This window comes from Heteronotia binoei, chromosome 7, assembly GCF_032191835.1.
Source record: "Heteronotia binoei isolate CCM8104 ecotype False Entrance Well chromosome 7, APGP_CSIRO_Hbin_v1, whole genome shotgun sequence".
NCBI lineage: Eukaryota > Metazoa > Chordata > Lepidosauria > Squamata > Gekkonidae > Heteronotia > Heteronotia binoei.
Window position 1 is genome coordinate 57562008 of NC_083229.1, and position 23794 is coordinate 57585801.

Below are 23794 nucleotides of genomic sequence, written 5' to 3' on the forward strand. Positions count from 1 at the left end.
AAGCAGGTGGCTCCTACTTGAAAAGAGCATACACCACATAAGCCTGCCCTGCAAGCCACAAATTTGCAGCTTGTGGGGCAGGCATGCATAAAACTGTCTCTTTTCAAGTGGGGCTACAGATGACTATTAGGGCTGTGCTTCCCTCTGCCAGCCAGCTGGTCAGTGGCTGGGCCCCCCCCCCCCAAAAAAAAACTGGAGGAACTGGCATCCCTATTCTACAGTGTTCCAATCATTATTTTTCCTATAGAAAAATCAGTTATCTGAATACCAAAACACCCCCAAGATAGATTATTATTTATTCTATTTGGTAAAATACGTATATCAGTCAACAAGCTTACAGTATGCAAGACTGGGATCCAAAGGATTCCTGGCACCATAAAAATAGTATGCATCGTCATATGGAGTTCTATAGTTAGCTGTCAGCATTGGTGGTGGTGGTGGTGGCGGCAGAGGTGCAATTCTAAATGAAGAGGACAAAGTTTTAAAAGATGGAATCTTTGGGTAACTTGCACCAAAAAATCCCCAAAACATTGGGCATAGTTTCCATGTAAAAACACTACCACAAAAGTTAATGCTTCTCTTCTGAAAGATCTGATATACATTACATTAATTTCTTTTTAATGTCTACTAAAGAATTGCACAGCTTCAGAAGACACACATATCAGAAGGCAAAACATTCTTACTTCTGGTTAAATGCTTCAAGAAATCTCTGTAGCAAAATCACTTAGGCCTTTGCAGAAAACTGCTTACACATAAATGAAGAACTATTTCCTGACTACTGCAAAGAATTTAAATATATTTTGCATAGATGCCATATATGCTGTACCAAAAGACATCCTTACAAAGGACTCAAACAGCAATATTTAACCGCCTGGGCCCTGTCTGACTACCCCATGGGCTGGTTTCCCAGAACTCCTACTACTTCCATCTAGATCACACACACCCTTTTTCCTTCTAACCCTGTGATCCTCCACTTCCAGGCCTCTTGGAGTCCCCCTTTTTGGCTTGGTCTCATCTGCCAAGCTGCCTCTGACTGCACCACAGCTCATTTTCCTGAAGTTCCCACAGCTTCTGCAAAAAGGAGATTGCTTTCCTTCCCACCCACCCACCCCCAGCCTCAGATCTCTGCCTCCTCTCTCTCCTGTGCCGCCCCACCCCTTCTCCACCTTTCCCTTATCTCCATCCATCCTCAGCTTGGGCTCTTTCACACTCTCCTCCATGCCCCTGGGTCTCAAAAGGGCGACTAGTTTGGGATTCAGTTGGAAGGCCAGTATTAGTGTTTCCAGGGCAACAGACCTCTCCTCAGAACCAGTTTGAGAGCCAGTTTGGTGTAGTGGTTAAGGGCAGTTACCTGGGAGCCAATATTTCTCCAAGAGCACTGGATAATCCTCTGTGAAAATCTTCATTCACTGGTAAAATAGGAGGGGCAGATGTGGAGGCAGGTCCAGGTGTAGGAGTTTGGAAGGCAGGTATGGGTCTCTCTGGTGGTGACCTCTCCTCAGAAATTTGTGGTGCTAATCCCAGCTCTCTCAGTCTATTAGGCTATGGGAAACAAAACTAGTTAACTTATCATTTAGCATGTTGCTGTGGTTACTCAAACTATCTCAGCTGCATGGATTGCCACTGAAACACAGAACAGTGGTTTCACACAGTGGTATGAATTTTTCAAGATATTACAAAAATACGCTGAAAACTAGTGCCATCAAATTTCTGTGAAATAACTGCCATGCATTTAAACAAATTTGCTAGAGAGAAAGTTAACATTATCATCAGCACACTTGTTAATTTTAGAAAGGTGATTTCAAAGGAAGAACAGCATTCTAGAGAGCTGACTCCAATACTCAATAAACATTTCTAAAACATTGTCATTGGGGGGGACCTAGTATATATCTCAAATGTATTAATATTTTATTGGTTAAGTGTCTTTGCTTTTCAATTTAAAAGCATACCACAAAATGTAGTATGAACCTACTAATTAAAAATGTTTATTGACAGGTTTTAGAGGCTACAGAAGGAAAGAAGGAGATGCCATGCAACTTAGTCCAAAAAGCATGAAGGTTCCAAACTATTCCACCATATTCTGAACAGATTTCCTTGCAGCTGCAGTACAACTAATAGTTATTGTATTTCCCCAAAAAAATAAAAATAACATGAACACTGTTGCAATGCAAGAAGTTTTAGATTGTTGCAAAGATGGTGTTCCTTTTGAATTTCTTTATCACAGTATTATTGTGCTATTAATAATGTTGTTGACCAGAAAATGCTGATAGCTCTGGAACCCTACATGCCTGACTGGCTACCAACTTGGAAGAACAGTTGTTAACAAAAAATGGCAATATGGTAAACCATTTACCTTTTCTTCACTTAGCTGCAAGACAGTATATATAATAAAGTTAGTATTTACAGCTACAGAACTGCATAATTCAGGTACAAAAACTGTGCTCATGTGAATCATACTTAATTTACAATAAAGTCTTAAGATTTACCACATCTATATAGAAAACGATGAGTTCTAACTAATGAGTTCCGATTAATGTAACAAACTTCAACTGGAAGCCAAAAGAATTCCTGAATTCCAACATTTGTTTCCCTCTTCAGGAATTAATGGCACAAGCAATTAAGTGTGAGAGCATTTCAAACTGCTTTTTGGACTACAAGGAATTAAAACTTGGGAATTGGGAGAGAAGGGAAAAGGTGGTATCTGTAAAGGAAGGTTGGTGATGGGAACAGTGCATGCATGGTACATGCTCACAAATACTTCTGAATCCCTGCTATGATATTTTAATAGCAGAAAATATTATATATCGAAACTGGATTTTCTGTATGCACAGCCTGTGTTGTTCCACTGAGATATGACTCCACATATAACATTCCAGTAGTCCTCAAACCTTTCCAGACTTGGGGCCCACCTTTAAAGTAGTGGGATAGAGCTCATGGAACTGTAAGCATATGACAGGAAATCACAGTCACAAGAGTAAAGGATGAAGAGCCACAGGTATTAAGGACCACAGGCAACAGATAGGAAACACAAGCCACACACCATGAAGTCTAGTGTAGCAAGGCACAAACCAAGGATCAGACCCATACCACTGAGGTCCAAACCCTCTTCTTCCTGATACTTCTCTCCACATGTGACCAAAGAAAGACAAGAAGCCAGGTGCTGCTGATGTTTGTGCACATATGCTGACAGTAAGCCATTAAAAAGGCAACATCAGCTTTACAGGAGCTTGCAACCCAGCAGCTGCGATTCTACAACCTGCTTGGAAGGCCCTGGCCCATGTGTTCAGGACCTCTATATTCCAAATTGAATTAATCTTAATCAGTGGCACCTTTAAATGCATTAATTATCACTCAATGATAATCTTCCATAGTTTAAACCAGGATCATATTGCACCAAAATAAAAGCTAAAGAAATACTTTATTTAATACTTCATTTAAGCCACTATCAACTTCTGAAAACAGATATATCTGATTTAGTGTTCATGTTTAGGCCTAAACCAAGTATCTTCACTTACCAAGCTATTATTTGTATTTACCTCCTTTAGCCCCTTTTCATAACTTATTTAGACTGGTGCTCCAGTCCATTCAGTGTCCCATCTTGGTAATATCCACAGAACAGCAGTTTATTTTGATGTGCTAGTATAGTTGGGCTTCTCTTGCTCACCCAAGACTCATGAGTGACAATACAGAGTCCATCCAGAAGCTCACCTTTGCCCCAGAAATATATCACGTCCTTCTTTTAGGTGTTTTCTATCACTAGCCACATGGTTCAATATCCACTGTCTTAACATTTTGCTCAGCCAACTTTTTTTGTTTGTTTTTTAAAGCAGGAGATGAACATTCCAGTGCTGGTGAAAGCAAGCACACAGCCACTGTGATGTAGAAGCAAGGGAAGCCAGAGGAAGGATTAGTGATGCACATAATTGATATTATCCAATAAATGCTCAAGACAGTACTATGTCACTTCCCCTAAGTAACCAGCATATGCTTGTGGGTCATACAAACAGCAGTTTCCCAGCAACTGATTGCTGGGCAACCTCAATATAACAGAAACAAGAGCATTTTGATCCAGAATGATGAGTTTCACCAGCTCCAAACTATCTGGGAACACATTATTCTGCCTATGTTAATCATAAAAGGATCACCAAGAGGAGAGAGAGAGAGAGAGGGAGAGAGAGCATCCGCATGTGTGTGTGTCACAAAAACAACAGTGATCACCAGGGCTTTCTTTGTAGAAAAAGTCCAGAAGGGACTCATTTACATATTAGGTCACACACCCCAACTTCACCGTTACTTCACACAGGAACTTCACACCATTACTTCACAGCAGGAACTTATTTGCATATTAGGCCATACCTCCTTGATGCCATACCCCCTTGACTGCTTTCCTGTGTATTCCTGCTCAAAAAAAGCCCTGGTGATCACATTCATTTTTGAGAATTATTGAATACAGTTGCAGAAAATTCACTACAATTGGCGCTCCTCTATGAGACAGCTTTAAACTATTATAGAGCAGAGACCAGCCAAAAGGAGAGGGAAAGGAGAACAACACAGACACAATGGATTGGGAAACATCAAGCCATAACTTTATTGACTACAGATTCCTCAGAGTTTGGCAAAACATATGTTGGGTACAAAAGGGACAGCTGACAGCACAACTGCTAACTAAGTGCTCCAAATGCCAGCCTGCCCACAGTCCCTTCTTTTAAAACATCCAGCATATACCAAATTGGAGCCACCAACATCCAGGTTCTCCAGTCCTATTCCCACAACAAAAAGGATGGGACTGCAGAAAAGGGTGTCAAAAATCACTTGGACAAGAGTCAATGCTAGGCATAATTGTCCAGAGTCCTCCTGCTCCCTCCCCTGTTACCATGTGGGCATAACAGGTACTGCAGCCTAGGGAGAAGAACTACTTATCAGACAATTTTGTTTAATTAAAAATATGAGAATGCATAACAGTGTTCATGCCAAAATATTAAATGGCTGCCTACCAGCTTTTCAACATATGCAATAAGTTCTCCAAGGCTCTACAACAAAAAGCTGTAGAGAGCTAAAGAAGCAACTTTTCACTGACTACTATTATCGTTCTATCAATTGATGGACTGTGGAAGCTACTGCTTGACCAAACTGATCTGTTCAAAGACCAAAGTAAGTAAAACATATAGCTGCCAACTTCCACATGGGATCTGTGGATCTCCCAGAATTATAACTGATCTCCAGAGATCAATTCCACCAGAGTAAGTGGTAGCTTTGGAGCTATCGAATAAAATCCTTGCTGAGTTCTTACCCTTAACTAAACTGCACCCTATGTAAGCTCCATTCCCAAATCTCCGGGAATTTCCCAACCTTAAGCTGGAAACCCTACAAACGCATGAGTTTCAATAGCACAAACAGCCCTGAAATACTGCCCTCACTTATCTAAAAATGCTACTACATAAATTAAACCAGTCAATAGTCTTCTAAGCATGCTATACCTATATAGTTTTCTTAATACTGAACTAAAGAAATTCATTCCTGCCTTGCACTTCATATCTGTTTCCAGCTAGAACAATCTGCACAGCCCAACAGCAAAGTACCACCCATTATATTGCCCATAAAATTTAATGCTCAAAGATTTGACCAGAAAAGAGGTATAGTAGTAAGTATTGACAATAGCATAGCAGTGCCCATGAGAACCTAAAAGCAGAAGGTGTTACAAGGCAGTAGTCATTACTCCTAATTTATAATGCTTTTAAATTATTTTACATCAGCTGCTCAGAGCTAAAAAGAGCTGAAACTTTTAAAAGTTTCTCACCTTTTTCCCAGGGTCTAGCGCACCAGTTGCAGCTACTGGTAGCTGAAGCTCCTTTTCACTGTTAAAAACACACACACGATTAAATTAAAATACAGATATCAATATAACTCTTCGAGGATCTCTAAGTGGCATAAAGGAAATTCTCATTTATCCTGTGAGAAAGTTCATCTAAGAGTCAGAGACTTATCCAGGGTCACTTAATGACCTTCAGGGCACAGCAGAGATTTGAACCCAAGTCTATCACAGTATCCATTATACCACATCTATCCACAATTCTCTCTTAAAAGAACAGTTAAAAATCACTGCAGTATGCTTAAATGCAAGAACATATTTCTAATGTCATTAAATGACAGTTTTTAAATAATTTAATAGAAATTTATTTTGTATGACATTTGTCCTTGTATGTGTAGATGTAATGTTATCAAACTCGTATTTAGGAGATTAGGAAACTGACTTAGGCATTCCCTCTCCTCTTTCACATTTTTTTTTCCTTTTCCTAAGTATGACGTAGTGCTATATCTGCAGTACTGTTAACCAGAACTGCCTTTACAATGAAAGTTTGAAAAACACTGCAAACCTGGTTTCATATTCTAATTATGAACAGCATAAAGCAGGGGTGTCAAACTCATTTGTTATGAGGGCCAGATTTGACATAAATGAGGCCTTGTTGGGCAGGGCCATGTGTGTCATAAAATGTAATGCCAGGTAGCAGAGAGATAAACTTTATAAAGGATACACACAAAAACAAAGATTTTTTTTAAACCCTGTAAACATGCTTAAAGGATTAGCACTCTTGCAATATTTTATTAACAAGTCTCTGATAACTGACACCTGAATTATTGCATCAAAATCTGGAGACAATGCCTGTGTTGTAGCAATCTTGAGTATGCTGCTCAGGTCTGTGTACATGCAAGTTGCAAACCTACTTTTGATTTATTGACATTCATTGCAGAAATCTCATGGTCAATGTTTTGAGCCTAAGACCCATGAGAAAATATGAAATGGCTGAGAATTGTGAGCTTTTATACATAAGTTGCTTCGTGTGCTGGTTAGTCAATGGAGAAAATGTGCGATTGAGCAAGCCTGGCAAAGCAATCTGTGATGCAGAAGGAAGTAAGAGAAAGAAGGAAACAGATGACAATGAGATGCTTGCAGGCCTGATAAGAGCCCTCCGGGGGCCTGATCCAGCCCTCGGGCCACATGTTTGACACCCCTGACATAAAGCAAGAGATGGGATGCAGGGGATCTGCACGAGAGGGACAGGAGGGACAGGGAAAGACTATGCAAGTCCAATGTAGACTCCTAAATAGGGATGGGTACAAACTGGCTCACGAACTAAAATTCATGATGAATTTTGGCTGGTTCATGGATAGTTAAGTGAAGTTTGAAGCAGATCAATTGGCACAAACTTTCCACAAACTTCCAAGGTCTTTGTGAAGGTTCCTGCCAGTTTGTAAATGGATACATTTTCAGACAGACTGTCTTTGCTCAATCTAAATATTTCCCAAGCTTCAAAGCAACTGGAGAGTCAGTTTCAAACTAGTCTTGTCAGCTGCAAGAGGTATTTCTTTGTGCTCCCTTCTCATTTTCTTGCACAGAGTTTGCAAAATCTCTCCCCACCCCTGCCCAACTTGGACTTGTTGTTAATCTGCTTTGAGATCCACCCTTTTGAGCTTGCAATGCCAGGGGCACTGGGTTCTGCTGGAAATTCTGTACACTGAACTGGTTGTGCTGAGCTTGCAAACTCCGCCTTGCTTGGATTGTGATTCTGTACTTGTTGAGCTGGCATTGCCACAATGGCACTGTAACCCATTCCTACTCCTTGATACCTGATTATGCCAAGCAGATTGGAAACATTAAATCCACAACATTAAAAACAAAGCCTTTTATAATTTATAATTTTTTAGACAAAATTATGAACACAGCATCCAATTCAGAGTCTTCATTAATTCAGTTTCATTATAGTTCTGCTTATCCTTTGCAATTTCTCTGTTGCCAAACTGCATACTAAAATTCAAAGATGTAAAACAAATCTTTGCTATGTACTACCTGCCTGAAAAGTAAACGGTCTCATTCTGAAATACAGAAAGAGCATAGTTACATCTCTCTGTTTGGTTTTTCCCATTTCCCATTTCTAAGCCTATGCACCATTTAATCAGAAAACCTAGTACAGGAAAACTGCTAACCAAAACTGGCTAAGACGTCCTTATCTAAAATGCAAGCATTCTAAAGGATTTATGCAAGACCTATGGAACATTTGCCTTTTTATCCTTTGAGCAGTAGACTGCCTAAAGTTTCAAAATGAAAATGAAAATTACTATGCTGCTTAAGAAAGAAATATAAGGCTCAAATCAGCAGAACTAATTATACAGTTCACTAGATTGTGGCCTTTTTACTATGTCAAGGTTATGTGAAGACTGTGTAGTCCTAAAGCTAACAGAATCCCTAAGAAACATGTGGAAATGAAGGAAAGTTTCTAGATGGAGGCATTCATTATTGGGGGGAGGGGGGGAGCCTAAACTCACTTTCTATACTGAGGAACTGGTTATAGAATATCAGCCCTGCAATTTAGCCCTCACTGCTATTACTATAGTGACCAGATATGATTATCCAGTGAACAATTTGTGGATTCAATTCCATTTTGGAAAGATAAAAAACCTTTAAAAATGTGAATGAAGTCCATAATTACATGTCATTGATTATAAAATAAAATTCCCATTTCTCTAAAGATCACATTGCTAGTCATTCACCAATTCAAATTACAATTTGTCAAATACTTTACCGCTGCTTATTTCTCTGTTGTTCAGCTATTTGTTCCATTAATTCTTGTCTATACTGTTCTTTTCTTCTCTGAAGTTGTTCTCTGTCTTGACCTCCTAAAGAAAAAGGATGCTCAACATAAATGCATGCAACTTTGCTTCCTGTCATCTTATAATTAATTTCAGTCAAATCATGCCATAAAAATACAATACTGTACTCTTGCCCACTACATATGTACATCATGGCACATCTGCCATGTCAAGGAACATCATTACTACCAAAATAATGCTGGACAAATGCACTATTTCCCTCACTCTTCTCAGATTGATAAACCTTTGCATACGTTATATCCGTACACACAGTGAGCATGCTCCTCACAATATCCTCAGTTGTCACATTGTCTGAATAGGGGCACAGCACATATTTTGCATTTGCATACTGTTTCACTGTTCATGCATACTGATCTGTATCTGCATGCAACATATGCTTGGTAACCCTGTTTCGAGAGCAAGGCAATCATACATATTGGAAGGAGCAGACTCCTGACAGATGCACTTACTGGCTTCCTGAAATGGACTAATTAAAATGAAGAATGGCATTCAACCTTACTAGGCAATTTATATAGAATCCATATTAAAGGTAGGTATGTGTAAATATCACTGAAATCAGTAATATACAATAAGCAATGACAAAAAAAGACACCATGATAAACTAATGGTCTGACACAGTATAAGGCAGCTTTGGGCAAGTACTTTGTGCACTAACCTTGTAACCCAGGGGTGGGGAACCTTTCTTCTGCTAAGGACCATATGGATAGTTATAGCATCATTTGTGGGCCATAAAAAATTATCAACTCAGAGAATGATTCAGGCCAGCAAAATGCAAATAATTGTTTTTCTATTTGAAGTCATGTGGGGAGAGCCTCATCTGGCACACACACACCCAGCCTGCCCCCCTAGGCAAATGCATAGGTCCAGGGCTTTTTCGTAGAAAAAGCCCAGCAGGACTCAGTAGCATATTAGACCACATCCCCCAATATTACCATTTTAGGCCACACCATCTGGGATAATCAAGTACAAACTGAACTGTGGCAGTAACTTTTCCAGGCCTTGCAGCAATTCTGGCTTGGCAGCCAGACTCCAGAGAGGCTGCTGCACAGTACATCTGGGCCCTGTGATCCCTGCCTGGCCCTGGGGAAGCTGCTGCACAGCGTGGTTGGGCCCCATGATCCTCGCTGGCTAGCCAGGCCCCAGGGAGACTGCCACATGGCAATCTATGTATCTGTCCAGCAATCCCCAAGGGCCACACCAAGTGACTTCAAGGATACGGCCCTCGGGACAGAGGTTCCCCACTCCTGTTGTAACCCATCACTTTCTTCGCTAATGACAGAGTCATATCTGTAGTTGTACAGCTATCAGAGGGAAGCAACCAGGAATGGGCACAAACTGAGAAAATGAAGGTTCATCCCAGTGCATGGTTTATGGGGTCTCACAAACCACAAACCTTGCTGTTTACCAAACCAATTCATTTTGTGAGGCTCATAAATCAGCAGAACCCTTTGCAGGACAGAGATGCCAAACTCACAGCAAGTCTCCAGCTGACTCTCCTCTATAAGCCCTCCAAGTTTGGTGGGGATTGGATTTAGGGGAGCCAAACTACAGCCCCCCCCCACCTCGCAAAAGCAGGTGCCCATAGGAATGTGCTTTCTGGGGAAATCACAGTCACAGGTCCAGGAGTGTGATAGACGCATCAAACTTGAGGAGGACCTGTCCTTCTACCTTCCCTCCAAGTTTGGTGAGGATTGTCGGGGTGGGGGGTGGTTAAACATTGCCTGCCTCCTCATCATAAACATTGGTGCTGCAGATGGGCAATCCTCCTTCAGCCCAGGAAGCAATCACCTGCCCACCTCCTACTGGAGGATCCTAGGATCCAAAGTGCAAAGGGGGGGGGGTCACAACAGAAGATCTGATACAGGAGGGGGAAATGACAGGTACAGCAAAGGCAGATGATGATGCTAAGATTGGCAGGAGGGTACCCACATGCACAAAAGTTGAGGACCCCAAAGTGCAAAACAGAGGGAGAAGAAATTGAGGGTTCAAAAATCCCACTAAGGTGGAATGTGGATCCTCAGCCAAGGAACCCACTGGCTGAGCCCCTCTGTTTGGCTTGAGCAAAAGGACAGGTGCCTCAGAGCCCTGAGTAAGTACCAAACACCCTGTCATGAGCCCTGACAAGGAGGAGCTGAAAGGGTTAACAGACCTGGAAGAGTTGCCAGCTAGTTCCTTAGCTGAACAAACAGCAGCTGGCCCAGGCACCAGTGTCAGCTGTTGACAATCAATCTCCTCCAAGCGCTCCTCCTCCTATCTCAATAGTTCAAAGCAGGCTCCCGAAAGAACTTTCAGAGCAAAGACATGAGGCACGCCGATGCTTCAGATCTCTCAGCCCTGAGTTCTAGCAAAGTCATTGCCACCCAGGGAGCAGGCTGATTGAGACTCCTATATAGCTCCCACCCAGGACCTGGTAACCTTGTGAAAGCAACAAGTCTATTCTCTGGCTTGCATCCACACTCCTTCCTGATCCTGACCTGCTTGATTTCCTTGGCACCCTGACCTTTTGACTTTTGGACATTGACTTCTGATTCCGGTTTGTGATTCTGCATTGGTGACTTGGCTCCTGCTTGACTTCCTGGACTTTGACCTTGGACTGGCTTTGGACTCCTGCTTGCCTGCATCCTGAGAACGTGACATAGCCCTGTCACAAGCAGGGGACCAGGGAGAGCCTTCTACTGGCTGCCACCACTCTGTTAACAGTCTGTCTAGGAGGACCCAGAGCATGCACCTGACCCATGGCTTCCTTCTCAGGAAGCACCTTTTATTTATGACCAAAGAGGCATACAGACCCAGGCAGTATAACAACAAGGTTATGGTTAAGTGCTCAAGAACTTGTGAGCTGTAACCTTTAGTGCACTTGTGAGTATGAGTTGTAACTTTTAGCGCAACAGTGAACATGGAAAAGTAAAGGTGGTACAAAGCAAAATAAAAGCCCTGATTCAACTAACTATACGTTCCCTTCCTCTAATTCCAACTGACTCACTATACATTATAAAGAATGATAAAATTAAATATATGAGACAGAACTACTGTGGAAGGGAACAAAAAGAAGAAGCTAAAGAACACATTAATACAGCCTAAGGCTTTTGCCCACTAAAAATGTGTCCATAATACTACCCATATTGTAGAAAGGTATATACAAAGGCTTTTTAACTACAGAACCATAGCCTCCAACTATACAACTTCTTCTCTTAGCCTCAACCATTCATGCTCCAGGCAACGATCTGTTCCTTTGCTCTCTCCTTCTGCTGTCCTAGCATCATGATGATTATGATAATGACAACGATGGCGATAACGATAACGAAGAAAAGGAGGAGTTTGGATTTATATACCCTGCCCTTCACTCAAATTCTCAGAGTGGCTTACAATCTCCTTTCCCTTCCCCTACCCACAACAGACATCTTGAAATAGGTGGAGCTGAGAGAGTTCTTTTGAAAACTGGGGGAGCAGCTCTGAAAGAATTCGAGACTGACTTAAGGCCACACCAGCAGGTGCATGTGGAGGAGTGGAGAATCAAACCCTGTTCTCCCAGATTAGAGTCCACACTCCTAACTACTACACCAAACTGGCTTAATATGTGCATATACTTCAGGTCCTTCTCAGAAATTTGGCCATGCTCTGCTCCTTTCCCAGGTGATAACTTTTAAGAAGTCTTCTGTGCTAAAGATCAGTCTTTGGCTGCACTGATCACATTTTCTAGAGACAGCAACAATCACTGTGAGTAAATTGAGGCCACTATTGGTGTTTCCAGGACTGCAGAAGTCCATCCCACCCCCATTGCTTTGATGATTGATCAGTGCCAGCATATCTGCCACATGAACTGCTGACATGAACCTCTGTGAAAACCATGGAGGTTCATTGCAGATGCAATCTTCAGAGTAAGACAGTCAGCACTGTTGGTTAGTGGACAGCACCACTACAGAATACAATACAAAATATTAGGTAGTTTTTGCCAAATCACTTATTCCTCAATTACCGATTGATTAATGTGGTACAACAGTATATAAAAGTAAAAAATGTCATTAGGTTGATAAGGGGGTGCAGAAGGAGGCAGAAACAGTGGCTTTTTGCACTTTAGTGTTCTTTATAAACTCAGCTTTTTATTAATTATATCCCAAGGCTCATCAATAAAAGGTATTGAATTTTATAGACACTATTGGAATCTTGTCAGGAGGGGGGTTGTGTACATACCAATGATCAGGCCTGTTGCAAATGGAACATTCCTAGTAGTCCTCTCATTAGCAGAACTGGTTTGATTTCTATTTGAACAAAATGAACATTGAGATAATGAAAACAAAACTCACATTCAAGTTGCTTTTCAACACCCTAATGACAGGAAATTTTTAGGAAACTTTATGTCAGTGTTCAGAAATTACATCCCCTTTTCAAAAGTTCTTTCAGTTACAGCCCATGCATTACTGTTTGACTCTAAAAAAGAATCCCATCTTTAAGTTTACAACTATTTTAAACAAGCAAGGGATCGGCATGAACTTGGGAAGCATCTCATTTCTTCTCTTTTCCTTTTCTGAAAGCTCCCCAAAAGGCTCTTCCCTTTACATGCTTCTTTCTGAACTTCCCACCCACCAATGTACCTACCTTCTGCCCCACCCTCATCTACAACTTTTCTGCCTTCCCTTCCCCTGGCAAAACACAGTGTGGTCCTGGCAATCAGGTTAGACCCAGGTGTACAACGGAGACTCCACAAAGATAAAATCAGCATATAAGTGATAAACATACGCTTGAAAATGTTGCATACATCTACAGTACAAAGGGATCATCATCTAATGCTATAGATCACCTGGCATTAGGATTTTCCCGTTGTGTATGTTGAATGCACAAAACCTTGTCTTACAAAATATTTCACTCATTCCAAAAGAGGATATATTTCATATGAATCCTCCCCCACCACAAGTGCTTCCCAAAAATTTCTCATTTTCCCCACTGAAAAAAATGGGGAAAATCTTCAGAAAACTATGGAGAAAAAAATCTGAATTCTTCTGCATGTTCTCCAAGCCTTCATATCACTAATTTTGTTATACATTATGCATTTTATGTTATTAAAGCAGCAAAATAAATCTCGGTTTGATTGAAATATTTTCAAATTTTCTCTTTACTTCAAAATTTTCAGAAATTTTACATGTCTACCTGAAATCAATCAACTTTCCACTGTCTTCTAGATGTCATATGCTATGAACAAAGACAGAACTACAGATATCAAACTGCAGTTTTCCAAAGAGCAGCAGATCTTTCTCTAGCAACTTAGGGCTACACAATGCTCTGGACACCTGCAGCCCCTGTACAAAATTCATAGCCAAGTTACATTGGACATAAATAATTTTATTTGCAAAGTGCTAAATAAATTGCAGCTACCAAAGGCTCAAGTCAGGGGTCCCCAATCTTTTTGAATCTGTGGCATTTTGAGAATTCTAAAACAGGGTGGTGGGCACAACTATGACTGCTGTAGGAGGCGGAGCCTGCCACAAATGTCTGCCAGTCCTATACTGAAGATCCTTGTACTGTGATGATAGCTGCCACCAAAGCAACATTTTTTAAAAAAAAAATGCACAGCCTATCAGAAGCCTTGCTGGACAAAAGCCCCATATGTTCCCATCCACTTTCTAAAAACAGTGGATACCAGAAAAGTTCTCAGTGGACGCCACATTGGGGGCTGCTGGTGTTGATTCTGGATTTCAATCGGCATGCAAAAAAACTCCACTAGATGTCACTGTTGGTGCTAAAACTCTTCTTTGCTAATAGGCCCTGCCCTGTGTGGTAGGATTCAGTCCAAATATTTTAGTAATCATTGTCTCTACTACCATTTACTAAGCACATGGCATTCTGGAAGTGAGAGATTTTCTGGGACTCCCAACCACTCTAAAGGAGTCACTTAATTTTTAGGAATCCTTGCACACGGAAAATTCCTGCATTCTCACTTCAGCATTTTTGTACTCAACTGAAAACACAGGAAACAACTGTGGATTACATTAAAACATAATCACTTTTTGGCATGTTTATAGTGAGGCTCCTACCATTCTCATTTTACAGTTTGCAGACCTCCAAAGGATGTCACAGCCCGCAGTGCAAAGGGGCAAAAATGTCAGGTGATCACCTAGTACTCTATATGATGTCAGGTGGCAGCTCTCTCCCGGTTAGATATCAAAGGCCTGTCGAAACAATTCGGTCTTGCAGGCCCTGCAGAAAGTGGAAAGATCCCGCAGGGCCCTTATGGCCTCTGGGAGAGCATTCCACAATTCTGGTGCTGCCACCAAGAAGGCCCTAGCTCGCTTTGAACGTAACCTAGCCTCCTTTGGTCCAGGGATGGACAACAGATTTTTTTTGTCCCTGAACGCAGTGCTCTCTGGGGAATCTAAATGGAACTCCTTCCCCTACCTCATTCCAGGGAGGAACATATGCAATTAGTAAGGTGGAACATTCTGAATAGAGAAGTATGCAAGACAGATGAATTGGCATGATGTAGTAGTGTTGCTACTTCAGTATATTCCAGGCTACTTCCTCTGTGTTGGAATCATCTCTAGGAATACAGTGGCAATGGATTCACACAGCAGTTTTCTCCACACTTTCCTTGCCTCAGCCTCCCACAGCCTCCATTACCCTCCCCTTCTACCACAGGGTTTTAGAAAAACAAACAGGAATGGCTACATAACTGTCGCATTATATCAATATATTAGTTTCTGACTTTCATTTACTTTAAAAGCAGTCTCTAGTGCTTTTTGGCAGGAAAAGCAATTTAGGTAATAGAGTTTTAATGTAATTGCCTGTGAAATATGTAGGCAGCTTTCTTCCCACCACACACCCCACCTTTATTCAACATTGTTTACTGCATTTATTGTACCATCTGAACATTGTTATTATCTCACTGCGGAATCCAGGGTTTTTTGAGAATTGTTCTCAAACTGTGAAATTCAATTTATACAATGCAGTATACTGTTTGTTTCATTGTTCTTTAATTTGTATAATCCACTTTTATTGCATTGTTAGTTGTATGCAATATATTGCTGTTTACAATGTATTTTATAATTCTATAACTTGTATTGGGCCTTCACAAGAAAGGAAGACGGAAATGGAAGTAAAATAAATAAATCCATGCAGCCTGCACCTTTCACAAGAAAGGAAGACGGAAATGGAAGTAAAATAAATAAATCCATGCAGCCTGCACCTTTCATATTGTAACTCCAGGATTAAAAGGGTTAGAGACCTGCTTTATAAAATTAAAATAAAAAACTTAGAACTACAATACTGTGGCAATAAGATCAATATAACACAATAGTGGTTCAGCAATTCTCAGTTTAAAGCCTGGAAAAACTCTTTGGTATGTGTGGAGAAAATGTTATCCAAATTGGTTATCTATTAATTAATTGGGGAAATTAGCTTAGTAAGAAACAGGTAACTTGGGAGTCAAAACTGTACATTTAGAATGAACATGTGGGAAGAGGGAATTATAACCAGGTATGGTAAGATTCATTCAAAGGGTTGTAAATATCTTCCTTGGGAGCCACATTTGTCTTGATATTTTCCTTTTAGGATGGAAGAGGGTTGTTTGCAAGTCAGTCTCTTTATTCATTTCCAGACAGTTCCCCAGGATGGTCTTCTGACTGGCATTCCTTTTGGGGTCATTTCAAAGCCAGACAGGATATTTCTCTTCTCTTCTATCATCATCATCATCATCAGTAATAAATAAAAGCCCTACCATGGTGGCAAATCTGAGGGTTTTCACTGGTTGGATGTGGATTATGCAGGATTGGCTCGCACTCTGTCTCTGGCATGCAATTGGCCGATTCTGCTCTCCCCTGCCCATAGCTAGCCCCATCAGGCGAGAACCCCACCAGACAGCCACTGACCTCTGAGGGATAGTTCTCTCCTGACAGGATCTCTTTGGGGCTTACCGATCACTACTGCCTCTCCTCAGGACCCATTGCAGAAAGTCTAAACCAGGGGTGTTGAACTCATTTGTTATGAGGGCCGGATCTGACATAAATGAGACCTTGTCGGGCCAGGCCATGTGGGTACCTATTTAAGATTAAGTGGTAGAGATATAAAGTTTATAACATGACTAAATTTTTTTTTAAAAAAAGCTTAACATAAAACATGCTTAAAACATTAGCACGTGTTGGTCTTAAAGGTGCTTTCTTTGTAATTCTCCCATGGGATCCAGGGAACTGGGCAAAGGAAAATCTGGCTCTTTCCCTCCCTCCCCAGGGGACAAGGAGGGAGAGGAGCTTCAATCAATGGAGAAAATCAAGGTTTTGCTCTGTAGCTCCAGTACAAGGAGAAAGCCTTGCAAAGCAAGCTGAGATGAAGAAGGAAGCAAGATAGAGGGAGAAGGAAGCAGACAAGAGCCAGTTGCTCAGGGGCCTGATAGGAGTCCTCTGGGGCCTGCTTTGGCCCCCAGGCTGCATGTTTGACACCCCTGGTCTAGACAGCCCATCTCCCCCACCCCAAACAATGCTGCTGCGAAGTGAACAGTGAAACAAACAATAAACTGTGAGAGACATGTTCATGAGCCAAACAGTAGCAGTGACTTCTCTTCAACTGACACAAAAGGAATGCTCATTCACAGCAGGGAGGGGTCAGTTCAACAGCAGCAGAGAAACAGACTGACACTATACATCAGGGGTCCCCAACCCACAGGCCAGGGACCAGTACCGGGCCATGGCCTGTTTGCAATGGGCCATGCAGCCTCACCCACCACCACCCTGGTGGCACTCCTCCCCCATTTTCACCATTTTAAGGTCAGGAAAGGGACAGTGAAGCACCTCCCAGGCCAACCTCCCCCCCCCCGCCCCGATCAGCTGATTGGCCAGGAAAACTGCCACAGCAGCAGCAAGGGACTCTGCCCTTGCCTCCTTCCCGGGGGGGGGGGGAGGGTGTCGGCCTGGGAGGAGCTTCACGGCCCCTTCCCTGGTCTTAAAATGGTAAAAACAGGAAGGAGAAGGAAGAGGGGAGGCTGCACGGGGGGAGTCGAAGGAGGCATGAGGAAAGGGGGAAAGGAAAATGGGGAGAGGATGGATCCAAGTGGGCAGCTGTGTTGGTTTGAAGCAGTAGAACGAAGTAGAAGTCAAGCTGCACCTTTAAGAGGCGGCAAGGCTGCGTGGGGGGAAGGAGGGAGAAGGAAAGGGGGGAGGAGGAGGCGGCAAAGCTGCACAGGGGACAGCGGCAAGGCTGCACAGGGGACAGCGGCAAGGCTGTGCAGGGGGTGAAGGAGGGAGGAGGAAACGGGAAGGCTGTGCAGGGGCAAAGGAGGGAGGAGGAAATGGGAGGAGGAGGCACCGTGAGGGGAGGCCGAATTGGATGCCCTCACCCTGCCGGCCCTGGGGCTGCGATCAGCAGGCCGGCCCTGGGGCTGCGCCCTGGGGCCAAAAAGGTTGGGGATCACTGCTATACAATATATTAAGCCCCCTTTCCTCCTGCAAATACTCCTCTTTCTATTCAAATTAGGCTAAAGTGGGTTCATATGATAGAATGGACTCTGTGTTCTATGGACACATACGACAGAATAGATTCCATTCTATCCTATCAGTCCATAAGTCTACTGTCCAGTATAAGTCTACTGGACAGAACGGACTCCAGGATACAATTCAGTACATTCTGTCCTATGGGCTGATAGCACAGAATGGAGTCCATTCTGTCCTACAGGCCCAAAAGATACAATGGAGTCCACTCTGTCCTATGGCCCTATGAGATTAAAAGGACTCCCTTTCGCTTTGCCCATTTGCCTTTCTTTCATTCCTCTCTCTGCAACTTTTTCATAATTCTCCCTTCTTATTCTTTCCCTCTAGGAAATTCTCTTATTCTTTCTCTGTCTTTTTCTTTCATTCTATTTTCTTTCTCATTTTTCTTTCTCACGCCTTTCTCACCTTCTTTTACCTCTTCTTTTCTCTCATTCTTTCTCTGTACGTGTGTCTTTTTGTCTTTTTATTTCATTCTGTCTACCTTCTTTTCATTTTTTTCTCACACGCCGTTCTCCCCAACTTTTTCCTACCATTTCTTCCTACAATGGGCTTTAATATTAGTAATATAATAAAACTCCTTTCTTCTTCTGAGCAACCTGATTGGTTTGGACTGGGTAGGACTGTGGTGCATCAACCTTTGGCCATCAAACTATCAATAAAGAGTACTTGCATGCCATTGGTTGAGTCCACTCCTCTCTCCTGTCCTAGTGGCTGCTGCTAGTCAGCAAAGCTGAGTGTCAATAAAAGGCAAACAACCTTAGTTCTGGCAGTTACTGGCTCTCCCTACTCGCTCACTAGCTGAGCCGCTTGTCACACGGATTCACAGAGGAGAGAAAGGAACCCTTCCCTTAATTGGCTGAGGCAGGGAGGAGGTGGGAAACGGTCAGAGAAAGGCTTCCCTTGATTGGCTGAGGACTCCTCCCTATCCTCCTCTGGAAATGGGAAAAAATGGTGTCCTATGGCAACAGACCAGATACAGAGAGAGAGAGATACAGAGGGAAAATAAGACACAGAGAGAGACTGAAGTCCTGTGCTTAAGACCAACAACGGTATCAGAAACAGGCTGTTAGTCTGAAAGGTATTACTAAAGGTCTCTGAGGGAGAACTCCTTGGGGCCAGTCCTGACTATGGCTACCAGTTCCAGGTTGGTGGGAAATTCCTAGTGATCCTATGGTGGAGTCTGAGGAGGGCATAGGAGTTAGGGCTCCTGAGCAGGGTCTGCCAGACATAGGTTCTTGCTGTGGAAGCTGACTGGGTGATTTCAAACAAGTCACACACTTCCAGCCTAACCTGCCTCACAGGGTTGTTGTTCAGAGCAAAGGGGGGAGAGGGGAATGATGTAAGCTGCTTTGGTTCCCCCCCACCACCGTGGAGAAAGACTGTCCTTTTCCTATGTAGAGGGAAGGGAATGGAAAGCTGAAGTCAGCAGGCCAATAAAGGGAAGAAGATAGGGTTGCCAACTCCAGGTTAGGAAATTGCTGAATATTTAAAGGGTGGGGCCTGGAGAGAGTGGGGTTTGAGGAGAGTGGGACCTCAGACAGATACAATGCCATACACTGCGCCCCCTAAACCAGCCATTTCCTTCTGGGGAACCACTCCTGCCAGTCTCCAGGTGAGGTCTGTAGGTCACTCAGAATTATAACTGCTTTCCAGATGACAGAGATCAGCTCACCTTGATGTGTGGTGGGAGTAAAGAATGCCGTCACATGGGTGGGAAGACAGCAAGGTGGGAGGGGCACTCACCCAGAGCCTCTTTATAGAGCTTGTTGTATTTTTCTTTACAATGAGCCTGTGACAGACTCAGGCAAGTTAGCCTGGAAGCTGGGAACAGCCTTGCAACAATTGGCTGGGCTGCAGCTATGGAAACGAGAATATATTGAATTGAAGGGGCTTGCAGAAGGGGGGAGGGGGGAAACGCCTCAGAGTTTTTAGTCTGGAGTTGGAGCTTGATTCCTGAACAGTGTGAAGACTGTGTACTTAAATTGACCAGTTGTGGTGTGAAGCAACTGGACAAGGAGCTGAAAACAGCCAGTGGGGCTGAGTTTCTTGAAGAGACAGAACTGAAATAAGCTTCTGTCTGTGAGAGAGTTCACAGTCAGAAGGGGGTTAAAACCAAGCACCTTCTGTGAGGAGGAACTCTCTCAGAGGATCTGACAGACCGCAGGGCAGACTCCTAGTATAAACTCCAATATACAGATACTGGAACTGGATTCTGGTGGCTAGGGATCCCAAGAGTCAGACTAGGAATCTAGCTGGGACTGAGGCACACCAGGAGTTGAAGGGCTAGTTAGAGCACTCAAAAGGGTGCGAGTCCGGTGAACTAGTAGGTATGTCTGTGAGGGAAAAGTCATCTAGCACAAGTCAGGAGTCTTCAGTGTGTGTGGAAGAGTGAATGTCAGTTTATTATTTTTATGATCTGAGAAGGCTATATCATCGCAGCTGCATAAGCATTTCTAGTGCCCAGCAGGAACTGCCTGCCTGTCCAAAGTTTTGATATAGGTCTAAAGTCTACCAGTTTTATATCATCTCAGCCTGATAAATCTGTTGTTTAGAGATTGTTTATTTTGAATTGCCTGCCAACTGATTTGTTATTGATCAACTAATATTATTTTACCCCTCTCTCTTAGCTTTTGTGAACCAATACACATTCTTTTTGGTTTCTGAATTTAAAACCGTCTGATGCCTATTTTTATACTTCTGACAGGATTCCTGTGAGTATGGCTGAGGGATTGGAGGGAAGGTGACAGGGGGGAAATTCTTAGCGGTCACCCTCCCAAGCTGATCCTGACTGGTTCCTCACAGGGCCTTATTCCTAGTATGATACATCTGGTGCGATATGAGGGGTGTTTGGGCTTGTTTGCCATCTACCCATCTGCAGGAAGGATCTGATTGCTAAGAAGAGAAGGTAGCCAAGGGGGGAGACAGCACAATACTGACATGGTCTGTACCTGCAAAAATGCACTTTCTTATCCATATGGTGCCCAAAGGTGCTTAGACTGTAATCTTTCCAAAATTATTGTACCAAACTGAATTTAAAAAAGATTGTAACAACGTGAACAGAAACACAAAAGCAAGATGAATAAAGGTCATGTGGATGCTCCTTGGAAAGAGTGCTGCCATAAGGAAGCCAAGGTTCACCAAAGCATCTGTGCAGAAACAACCCCAGTCATCCTGAAGTGATTTGTTAAAATTACATAGCTCCTACTCAAGACTGAAAAATTACATTTAAATCATTTTTTAAAAAAAATATGAAACATAAATAATGCCCATCTGTAGTTTGCTAGCCACTCAACTTTCTTCACAAGGGAACTGGCCCTGGCACAAAACATGAGAAATGAGCGGGGATGGATAGCTTAGGTCTGCTAAAATGCTATAAATGGTATATAAGAGGCAACCATCCTTACCAAACAGTTTTAAAGTTACCTTTGAGCATGGAACACCCGTAATGGCTTTTTGTCATAGTCACTTTCATATCGAAACTTAGGATCCATTTCATCATCTACTTCAGAATCATGATCCCCTTCAAACTTGTGATACCTTCTAACAGAAATAACAGGTCTACTGTCCAATTTTTGGTTCCTTCTATTGGAAATGTTCAGTTCTTCATCAATTTTTTTGCGCAATATGCTGTCCCCATGTCCACATTCATTATCTGATTTGTGATGCTGGTCTAATGATTGTCTATTTGGCAGACCTTCATAGGCCTCTGCAGAAGTAGAAGCATCTTTCCTAAAGAAATCTTCATCTCTTCTTGGGGACGATATTTGGGTATGAAGTTCTGGTTGGCTTCTTGAAACAGAAATGCCTTTTTTCTGTGTGTCCGTCTCATGCTGTTAAAATATATATTTTTTACAATTAAGTATAATAGAAATATATTCTTAGTCATTTGTTTCCATAGCCTTTTTTACTGTCAATGCAAAAAAAATGTGCATAATGAGACTTTAAATGCAGCCGTATATTCTTGGAACTGGGTGTTGTCCCAAATAGCAAAACAGACATGAGCAACATACATGGGATTAGAATGAAAGAAGGGAAAAAGGAATGGCATTATGAGAAACACCTACCACTCTCAGGTAGCCTGAATAAGAACAGCTTGCCAGCGGACAAGTGGGGGAAACAGAAAAATCATTTACCAATATTTCCTGTTGAGAGGAAAAAAAGATACCCTATACTTCTTCAAACTCTTCAATCCTTCAAAAATCAGATCCAAACTCCCATGGATATATGTATGATATTTTCCTGTCTTTCTTTTCCCCAAGCCACTCCTCCTCCTGTAAAGGTTTGCTAAGGATCGAGGGACCTCCCCTTCAAAAAAGCCCAATATGACATGACATTTGAGGGCTAGATGTAGCAAGCAAGGAAAAATTAGACAAAATTGCCCCTCCCTGCCCTTCTGTGAATAAAGACTGAACTTTGAGCATGCTCTGTTCACACAACGAGGAGGGGCAATTTCATCCAATTTCTTCTTTCTGCTGCATGGCATGCTGTTTTAGATTTTCAGTTCTTGGTATTTTCTGGTTTGTAGTTCTACAAATGGCACAGGGTGGTTGCTGGAGAAAGGCAAAGAAGATCTGTTTCCATTGACTGTTCACAGAAGCTTGGTCCAACTTAAAGTGGACCTAGGCTATGCACAGAAGAACTCTGAAGGCACAATCTAAATAATGAATTGTAACATATAGATAGCAAGTTGAAGATCACATTCTCTATATAATATCACATAGATCAAGGCACTCATTTATTTTGCTTAGTCATTAATACCCTCCTATTTTCTAAAATAGTTGAATAAAACCTGTTCCTACCTTTGTGTACTTCTTCCCCACTCTTCTTAACTTTTCACTCCATTCTTCCTGTTCCCTGAGATACTGGTTGTATTCCTTATTTCTTTCAAGTCTTAACCTGTCCTAGAACAGATATCAGCAAATAAACTCTGGTAATCTATCATGAAACACAATAATATTTTTATAGTGTACTTGAAAAGCTAGGAGATGCACAGATTATTGATAATATAAATGGAAAGTTGGCTTACAAACAAAACTACAAAGGACCTTTTGGTTTTCATAAGCATTTACTTATCTACTTTTATCTCTAAAAATTATAATTGTAAGAATATAATAGCCCTGCTATTATCAGACCCTTTATCACACAGTGGCCAATCAGTTTCTCTGGAGGACCAACAACAGGGCATAGAGGCCAAAACCTTCCTCAGATGTTGCCTTCTGGCACTGGTATTCAGAGGTGTACTGCATATAAATGTGAGGGCTTCCTTTAGTCACCCTGGCTAGTAGCTACTGCTACTTTGAAAAAATACTAAGGAAACTTTAAGACTACAAATCTTCACACAACAGAAATGCTTCAATTGTTCTCCTGAGGTCTTCGAAGAAAGACCAATAAAGCTATCAACAAACATCTCAACTAGAAGGTCTCCAGTCAGCAACAGACAGTAAAACAGTTAAGAATCGGATTTAGTAATATTATCCATAAAACGTTATTGTTTGCTTGTTTCCACAAGAGCCAGGCAATCTGCTAATAGCTATGATGTCTTATTTTTACAGTGAAATCTATTACACTAGAAGACTCAAGACCTACCTTCTTTTCCTCTCTGAATATATACACACCCTCCAAACCTATTTTATATCACTTACAAATTGATAGGATTA

At 42.1% G+C, this 23794-nt stretch overlaps 1 protein-coding gene across 4 annotated transcripts in view; it reads right to left on the minus strand.

Annotated features, from left to right (window-relative positions):
• The window catches only part of CSPP1 (centrosome and spindle pole associated protein 1), an 83615-nt gene that overhangs the window by 34953 nt on the left and 24868 nt on the right, over positions 1–23794 (minus strand). For 3 of the 4 annotated variants that reach the window (XM_060243693.1, XM_060243694.1, XM_060243692.1), the window contains 7 exons: positions 22937–23038; positions 21561–21967; positions 12859–12926; positions 8580–8673; positions 5798–5855; positions 1352–1542; positions 339–460 (listed from right to left, as the gene is read on the minus strand). In XM_060243693.1, coding sequence (XP_060099676.1) covers positions 339–460; positions 1352–1542; positions 5798–5855; positions 8580–8673; positions 12859–12926; positions 21561–21967; positions 22937–23038 — 1042 coding nt within the window. Of the gene's footprint in view, positions 1–338; positions 461–1351; positions 1543–2353; positions 2369–5797; positions 5856–8579; positions 8674–12858; positions 12927–21560; positions 21968–22936; positions 23039–23794 lie in introns of all 4 variants that reach the window. The other variant, XM_060243691.1, reaches the window with a different exon arrangement.